The sequence below is a fragment of the Hemitrygon akajei genome, unplaced genomic scaffold (genome assembly GCF_048418815.1).
Source record: "Hemitrygon akajei unplaced genomic scaffold, sHemAka1.3 Scf000110, whole genome shotgun sequence".
In the NCBI taxonomy this organism is placed as follows: domain Eukaryota; kingdom Metazoa; phylum Chordata; class Chondrichthyes; order Myliobatiformes; family Dasyatidae; genus Hemitrygon; species Hemitrygon akajei.
This window is the reverse complement of record NW_027331996.1, coordinates 93299-102428: the sequence shown is the minus strand read 5'-3', so window position 1 is coordinate 102428 and position 9130 is coordinate 93299. Positions and strand designations below refer to the sequence as shown.

Sequence of the window (9130 nt, the reverse complement as noted above, 5' to 3'; positions counted from 1 at the left end):
GAAAATAACAGACACTGGGACAGGTACAGAAAGAGTAAACTTTAGAGTGAGACGTGTCAAGGACATACAGATGGGACAGACTCATTTAGGGGTTCTTGTCCGGCACGGAGCAGTGGGGCTGAACACCGGTTCGTTTTCCACTCTCGGACCTTCACTGAGACCATTTCTCATCAGTACAGGTTTTACAAACAATACGTATCATTGTTCAAGTTCAACATAAATTTATTATCAAAGTGTGTGAACAAAATGCTATCAAACAATTAATTCCTTTTCTTCTTGATAAGGCAACTCAATGCTCACCCCCAGCCTGGGGTAGGGAATGGGACCAATTCCAGAGGGGGAGGGGTGGGTGAGTCTGGGACTTAGTAAAGGAGCCCTAACTCCATCCTCCTTATTCCCCTTTTCCCTTCTCACTCCCCTCCCTCCCACTCCACTGCATGTGTTTGTGTGTGAGACCTGCCTGCCCAGTCACACACCATCAGCGATGTGCGCTTCCCCCAACACACTCACACTCCTCTGTACACAGCAATTCTCACCAGCTCAGAAGATCCAAAAATCTTATACCCTCCCTCCTGCACCAACTCCTTAGCCACGTGTTAAACAGTTTATTAGATAGATAGATAGATACTTTATTCATCCCCATGGGGAAATTCAACCTTTTTTCCAATGTCCCATACACTTGTTGTAGCAAAAACTAATTACATACAATTCTTAACTCAGTAAGAACTAACTCAAAAAGCGTTAATAATAGCTTAAAAAAAGTTCTTAAGTCCTGGCAGTTGAATTGTAAAGCCTAATGGCATTGGGGAGTATTGACCTCTTCATCCTGTCTGAGGAGCATTGCATCGATAGTAACCTGTCGCTGAAACTGCTTCTCTGTCTCTGGATGGTGCTATGTAGAGGATGTTCAGGGTTTTCCATAATTGACCGTAGCCTACTCAGCGCCCTTCGCTCAGCCACCGATGTTAAACTCTCCAGTACTTTGCCCACGACAGAGCCCGCCTTCCTTACCAGCTTATTAAGACGTGAGGCGTCCCTCTTCTTAATGCTTCCTCCCCAACACGCCACCACAAAGAAGAGGGCGCTCTCCACAACTGACCTACAGAACATCTTCAGCATCTCACTGCAGACATTGAATGACGCCAACCTTCTAAGGAAGTACAGTCGACCCTGTGCCTTCCTGCACAAGGCATCTGTGTTGACAGTCCAGTCTAGCTTCTCGTCTAACTGTACTCCCAGATACTTGTAGGTCTTAACCTGCTCCACACATTCTCCATTAATGATCACTGGCTCCATATGAGGCCTAGATCTCCTAAAGGCCACCACCATCTCCTTGGTCTTGGTGATATTGAGACGCAGGTAGTTTGAGTTGCACCATATCATATTCTCCCTCTTCCTGCCCCGTGGCACAGATGGCAGTCCTGGACGAGCAGCCATTTAGCTTAGCAGCTCACTCCCTGAACTGCCTTTGAGAAGCTCGTTACTCGACCACCCTATATCATTGTTACCCACATGGACCATGACCTTCACTGTTCACCCTCCCGGGAAATGCTGACCACTCGACCCAAAATTTCACAGACCCGAGCACACAGGAGGCAACATGTCATCCTGGAATCTCATTCTCACCAACAGAACATCCAGTCAGTTCCCTGAGCTGCTGAATCACCTCTGACCACAGCTCACCTCTTCTCCAACCTTCCCTTCTCAGCCTCAGAGCCAGAGACCCTATTGCTGTGACTTTCCTTTGCCAGGTCATCCCACCATCCCCGACTGTACCTAAAGTGATATCTGTGTTGTTCAGAGGGATGGACACAGGGGTAAACTGCACTCGCTGTTTTCCCCTTCCCCTTCCTGTCACCCAGTTTCCTGTGCCGTGCACCTTGGGTTCAACTACCTCTCTATATGTCCTATCACCCCTTCAGCCTCCCGAATGATCTGGAGTTAATCCAGTTCCAGCTCCAACTCCGTAATGTGGATTGTTTGGAGTTGAAACTGGATGGACTTCTCACAGGTGTAGTGATCAGACACAGGAGTGTCCCCTGCCTTCCCGCAAAGGAGCTTTCCACTATCCAGCCTGTCATCTCCACTGTTCTAACTGAGCAAATGTTAAGATAAAAATTCTAGTTCCATCATGATTTTGCCTTCTCTGATTGAATGCTTTCCTCACTGAAACCTCAAAGAGGTAAAGCCTCAAAGTCTCCGCTCTGACTCTGCCCACTCTGACACTGGCCGCTCCATTTGCTCCTGCCTGACCTGACTGTTGAGTGGCCACTGCTGAAAGCTCAAAAATAACCTGCCCTGAACCACTGCCTTTAATACTCCATTGGTGAACCTGAGTGAATTACGTCCTCTCAAGCTTCTGACCTCTCCGATTCACAATGGATCAAAGCTCGGTAGGGGGACACAAGGATGAAGGACTGATTGAATCTCATCCCACAGTCTGAGCAGGTGACCACCCTCACCACAGTGTGAACCCACCACTGTCTCTGCAGTGTGGATCAGTGTGTGAATGCCTTCCCACAGTCTGAGCAGGTGACCACCCTCCCCACAGTGTGAACCCACCACTGTCTCTGCAGTGTGGATCAGTGTGTGAATGCCTTCCCACAGTCTGAGCCGGTGACCACCCTCCCCACAGTGTGAACCCACCACTGTCTCTGCAGTGTGGATCAGTGTGTGAATGCCGTCCCACAGTCTGAGCAGGTGACCACCCTCCCCACAGTGTGAACCCACCACTGTCTCTGCAGTGTGGATCAGTGTGTGAATGCCTTCCCACATTCAGAGCAGGTGACCACCCTCCCCACAGTGTGAACCCACCACTGTCTCTGCAGTGTGGATCAGTGTGTGAATGCCTTCCCACAGTCTGAGCAGGTGACCACCCTCCCCACAGTGTGAACCCACCACTGTCTCTGCAGTGTGGATCAGTGTGTGAATGCCTTCCCACAGTCTGACCAGGTGACCACCCTCACCACAGTGTGAACCCACCACCGTCTCTGCAGTGTGGATCGGTGTGTGAATGCCTTCCCACAGTCTGAGCAGGTGACCACCCTCCCCACAGTGTGAACCCACCACTGTCTCTGCAGTGTGGATCAGTGTGTGAAACCTTTCCCACAGTCTGAGCAGGTCAACATCCTCTCACTGCTGAAAACAGTCTGGTGTGTCGGTTGGTGAGATGTCTGAGTGAATTCCTTCCCACAGTCTGAGCAGTTGAACAGTTTCTCCCTTGTGTGTACTCGCTGATGTTCATTCAATTGAGATGTATTTGTGAATCCATTCCCACATTCAGAACAGGTGAGTGGCCAGTGTGAATTTGTTGATGTACTTTAAAGTCTGATGACCGAGTGAATTCCTTCCCGCAATCTGGGCAGGTGAACAGTTTCTCCCTGGTGTGAATTTGGCTGTGCTTCACAAGGCTGGTTGACCGAGTGAATCCCTTCCCACATTCAGAACATCTGAATGGCTTCTCCCCAGTGTGAATTGGGTAGTGCCTCACAAGTTTGGATGAGTCAGTGAATCCCTTCCCACAATCTGAGCAGATGAACGGTTTCTCCCCGGTGTGAATTCGGCAGTGCTTCACAAGACTGGATGAGTGAGTGAATCCCTTCCCACATTCAGAGCAGATGAATGGTTTCTCCCCAGTGTGAATTCGTTGATGTATTTTAACATCTGATGAGTGAGTGAATCCCTTCCCACATTCAGAGCACGTGAATGGCTTCTCCCCAGTGTGAATTCGGTAGTGTTTCACAAGTGCGTCTGACTCTTTGAATCTCCTCCCACATTCAGAGCAGCTGAATGGTTTCTCCCCAGTGTGAACTCGCTGATGTTCAATCAGTTGATATGACCGAGCAAATCCCTTCCCACATTCTGAGCAAGTGAATGGCCTCTCCCCAGTGTGAACTCGGTAGTGCCTCACAAGGTTGGATGACCAAGTGAATCTCTTCCCACATGCAGAGCACACGAATGGCCACTCCCCAGTGTGAATTCGCCGATGCACCTCCAGTTGAGATGACTGAGTGAATCCTTTCCCACATTCAGAGCAAGTGAATGGCTTCTCCCCAGTGTGGACTCGCTGGTGTCTCTGTAGTGTTGATGAGCGAGTGAATTGCTTCCCACAGTCTGAGCAGGTGAATGGCATCTTCTCAGTGTGAACTCACTGGTGTTCGCTCAGTTGAGAAGATTGAGTGACCCCTTTCACACACAGCAGGTGAATGGCTTCTCCCCGGTGTGAACAAGCTGGTGTCAATGTGGTTGAGTGTGTGAATGCCTTCTCACCAGCTAAGCCGGTTACCGTCCTCTCATTGGTGAACTTTCAGATTACCTTTAGAATCGACGGCAGAATGAATTGCTTCTCACAGTCAGAACAGGTGGAGCACAGGTGAATGGCCTCTCCCTACTGTGAACTCACTGGTGTGTCTGCGGGTAGGGTGTGAGTGAATCCCTTCCCACACTGAGAGAAGGAGAATGATATCTCAGTGCAATTGAAGAACTGATCTTCAGTGAACAAATGCTGGTGTTTTCTCAGCACCCCGGCTCCAGTAGATAACACTGAGTTAGAAAAGAAAACTTCACTTCAGACAGAAAACACATTTCCAGCTGGGATGAGATACTTCTTCATTTCCAAGGATCGACAACAGATGTGTTGGTCTTGCAAAGAAAATATTTGGTCACTCCTTATATATCCGGTCAGAGAGAGCAAAACTGACATGTTGAGATTCCCTTGCACAACTGTTCTGCCATTTCAGACCTGTAAGAATAATTGAAAGGACATCAATGCGTGAAGAACAATTATTCAGGTGAGATTTTAGTCTGTGGTGAGAACATAAGAAATTGGAGCACGAGAACGTCATCTGGCCCATTTCCACCAACCTGCCTTTACTCCATCGCCCTTAATTTCCCTACTATAGAAAAATCTATCCAACTTTGTCTCAAATACATTTACTGAGGAAGCCTCCAGTGCTTCATTGGGCAGAGAAATCCACAGATTCACCACCCTCGGGTAAAGCAGTTCCTCCTCATCTCCATCCCAAATGCCCCAAACCGTCCTCTAGTTCTAGTCTCACCTACCAGAGGAAACAACTTTCCTGCCTCTATCTTATCTATCTCTCTCATAATTTTGCATATTTCTATAAGATCTTCTCTCAATGTGAGCTCTGGCATCATAATATTACCCAGTTCAACTCAAGTTGAGATATACTGCAGGTGACTGTGGGAAGCGAGGGAGGAGATTGCTGAGCATCTGGCGATGATCTTTGTCTCATCAATAGGGATGGGAGAAGCACCCGAGGATTGTTCAAGAAAGGGAGTAGAGGTAACCCAGGAAATTATAGACCAGTGAGTCTTGCATCAGTCGTGGGCAATTTGTTGGACAAGATCCTAAGAGGGAGGAGTAATGTGCATCAGGTTAGGGGTAGTCAGCATGGCTTTCTCAAGGGCAGGTCATGCCTTACCAACCTGATTGAACTCTTTGGGGATGTAACATTGATGAAGGTAGAACATTGGATGTAGTGTACATGGTTTTCAGTAAGACTTTTGATAAGGTTCCCCATACGAGGCTCATTGAGAAAGTAACGAGGAAGGACCCAAGGAGAGCTGCTTTGTGGATCCAGAACTGCCTTGTCCACAGAAGGCAAAGGGTGGTTGTCGATGGTTTGTATTCTGCATGGAGGATGTGACCAGTGATATTCTGCAGCGATCTGTTCTGGGACCCCTCCTCTTTCCTCTTTGTGATTTTTAAAAATGAGCTTGATGAGGAAGCAGAAGGGTGGGTGTGTAAGTTTGTCGATGACACAAATGTAGGGGGTGCTGTGGATAGTCTGAATGGTTGTTACAGTGGAGCGTGACATCGATAGGATGCCGAACTGGGCTGAGAACTGGCAGATGGAGTTCAACCCAGTGGTTCATTTTGGTAGGTCCAACTTGAAGACAGAATACAATATTAATGATCGGACTCTTGGCAGTTTGGAGGATCAGCGAGATCTTGGGGTCTGTGTAAATAGTTCATGCAAAGCTGCTGTGCAGGTTGACAAAGTTTTTAAGAAGGCCTTCATCAACCATGGGACTGAGTTCAAAAGCGGTGAGGTACTGTTACAGATATATAAGGCCTTCATTGGACCCCACTTTTAGTACTGTGTTCAATTCTGATCATCTCACTACAGGAAGAATGTGGATACTCTAAATAGGGTGCAGAGGAGATTAACAAGAATGTTGCTTGGATTGGAGAGCATGCTTTACAATAATAGGCTGAGTAGGAGCGATGGAAGATGAGAGGTGACCTGAGAGAGTTGTATAAGATGATGAGAGGCATTGATTGTGTGGATAGCCAGAGATTTCTTCCCAGGGCTGAACTAGCTAACATGAGGGGGCATAGTTTTAAGGTGCTTGGAAGTAGGTACAAGGGGGATACCAGAGTTAAGTTTTTCACACAGAGTGTGGCAGGTACATGGCATGCACTGCCAGCGATGGTGGTAGAGGCAGATACAATCAGGGTCTTTTCAGACACTGTTAGGTAGGTACGTGGAGCTGGGAATAATAGAGGGCTATTTGGTAGTGAAACTCTAGGCAGATTCTAGAGAAGGTTATATGGTCAGCATGATGTTCTTGTCCGAAGGGCCTGTAATGAATTGCAGACTCCTGTTTCTATGTTTATATATGAAATACTCCTCTTCTAACAAGGCACAGATCAGGCATCTTGACTGACCAACAAAATCTCTGACTGTATTCCTGTCTGTATGAGAATGGGCTCTTTCACCCTTCAATCAACCTGTGACTTGGCTCAATCTGTCTCTGTCCTTTGGTATTATTTCAAGTTCACGTCATGTTCCACAACGCGACAAAGTGAAATTGTTACTACATGTCTGATCCTGGAGATTTTCTAATTACTCGGATCCCCTCCCCCCAGCTGAGTGAGTGATGAACCCATCGATGGCAATGCCAATGACTATGAAGGGGTAAGCAGTAGTTATTCTCATTGGAGTGTGGCACTTTTGTGATGTGAAAGCTACAAGTCACCTGTCATCGAGGACAAAGGTGTTTCATATCGTTATTTACCCAGAAAGAACTAAAGCCGACCGGCGGATTTTTTTTATGCTATACAGTACTAATTGACATTTTCACTGACTGGAAGGTAGACTCTTCATCCGAGAGTAACTGGACACTATATTTTTGTTCCGAGGTACTGATCCTTGGATTTACATGGCTGGAGGTCGCTGCGTTAGGGACATTCTCTATGGGGACAACGCTGGTGTGTCACCCATGACTGCCTCCTTACCCAGAAGACACTACGGAGAAGAAACCTATTTATCCGCCATTCAAGGACCCAGCAATGCGCATGCGCCGCAGAAATGGCGGCTCAGCCAGCTCTCAACCGCCGTAAACTCCCAGTGGCTCGGGTAAATCGTGGGGCTGAGAGAGACGGAAAGGACTGGGCCTGTCCTGAGGTGCGGGACCAGTGTGGACGGAGCTCATGGTAATTTTCCTTCAATCACGGTTCAGACGCCGGTGATTAAGTTCCCGCCCGCGGCCCCGCTCCTACCTGCGTCCGATCCCCGAGAGCCTCTCGTCTGCTGAGCGCATGCGCATTGTTCACGATTGGCTGCGCCGCCCACGCATGCGCATTGGTTTAAACAGGATTAAAAAATCTGCAGACGCGGAAATCCAAAGCAACACCCACAAAATGCTGGAGGAACTCAGGGGGGCAGAAAGCAACTATGGGGAGGAGAGAACAGTCGGCGTTTCAGACTCGCACCCTTCTTCAGGATTGGAAAGGAAGGGAGGGAGTAAGAATGTGGGGGGAGATGAAGTGATAGGGTAAACCGGGAGACGGGGAGAGTTAAGAGCTGAGAAGTTAATATATGAGAGAGATGAAGGGCTGGAGAATAATAATATTTTATTGATCCTGAGTGGGAAATTCATTCCGTTACAGCAGCAACATTTAAAAACACACTTAGCAGTGTGCAGACTTTACTAAAAAGAAAGTAGACAATAATAATATATACAGTAATACTGTACCAATGTGGAATAATATTGCATGAAATAATAATGCAGGGGTTATTGAACTAAGATGTGTGTTCACCTATCGCAGAAAGATGAACTCTTGCATTTGGTAAGAAACAATCTGTGTAACAATGCTTGAGACGGCGGGGATGTTGGAAAGAGGGATGGGGACTCTGCTGCCTGTCGGGTAGGTCATGGAGAGGATATGACAGATTGTCCATAATCGCTAACAGTTTGTTCAGTGACCCCCTCCCCACCACTAACTCGAAAGAGTCCGGTTCTGTCCAAGGATGGATCCATGTTTTCTGGTGAGTTTATTTTGTCGTTTTGCACCGATGCTGCTCCCCCAACAGAAAGCAGCAAAGAAGACCGCACTCGCTACAACAGACTGGTAAACGATCTGCACCAACCCGCCTCACACATTCAAGCATCTCGGTCTACTCATCCCCTTCTTGAAAACAACCTTTCTGTTGGTTTTCCAGTCATATCTATTGCCGAGGTAAACACCCAGCTAATTGTACTCCTCCACCACAGTAACCTCTTCTCCCAGAATGTATACAGGACTCATCAATGTCCTCTTCCTCCTAAAATCAATCACCATTTCCCTGGTTTCGGCCACATTCAGGAGCAGGTGATTCCTCCCTCACTATTCCACAACCCTGCCCACCAGTCCTCTGTACCCCGACTCCTGCCCATCTCTGATGCAACCAACTACCGCAGAGTCATCAGAGAACTTCTGCAAGTGGCCAGACTCAGAGTTGTACTGAAAGTCTGAGGTGTACAGTGTGAACAGAAACGGAGACAGGACAGTCCCTTGTGGGGCTCCAGTGACACTCACCTCCACCTCAGGCAGAGAACCACCCAGCGGTACAAACTGGGCTCTATCAGTCAGGAAGGCAGTGATTCAGGAGATCGTGGATTTGTCTACACCCATTCTTTGCAATTTCTTGCTCAGAAGACGCGGATGGATTGCACTGAAGGCACTAGAGCGATCTAAAATTATGATTCTCACAATGCCACCAGCATCATTCCGGTGGGAGTGAGCTCACTGCAACAGGTGGATGATAGAACCCGGAAACAAAGAAAATCTGCAGCACAACACAGGCCCTCCGGCCCACAAAGCTGAGCCCAACATGTCCTT

At 47.9% G+C, this 9130-nt stretch overlaps 1 protein-coding gene across 1 annotated transcript; it reads right to left on the bottom strand.

Annotated features, from left to right (window-relative positions):
- Positions 1 to 3001: 3001 nt before the first annotated feature.
- LOC140723347 (uncharacterized) lies at positions 3002 to 7560 on the bottom strand. The gene is made up of 2 exons (XM_073037934.1): positions 7529 to 7560; positions 3002 to 4741 (listed from the first exon to the last, which is right to left on the bottom strand). The coding sequence occupies exon 2, from the start codon at positions 4130 to 4132 to the stop codon at positions 3245 to 3247; it is 888 nt and encodes a 295-aa protein (XP_072894035.1). The 5' UTR covers positions 4133 to 4741; positions 7529 to 7560; the 3' UTR covers positions 3002 to 3244.
- Positions 7561 to 9130: the final 1570 nt, after the last annotated feature.

Coding starts and splice junctions, on each gene's coding strand:
- LOC140723347 (XM_073037934.1), bottom strand. CDS start 4,132: ATGCCATTCACCTGCTCAGACTGTGGGAAGCAATTCACTCGCTCATCA.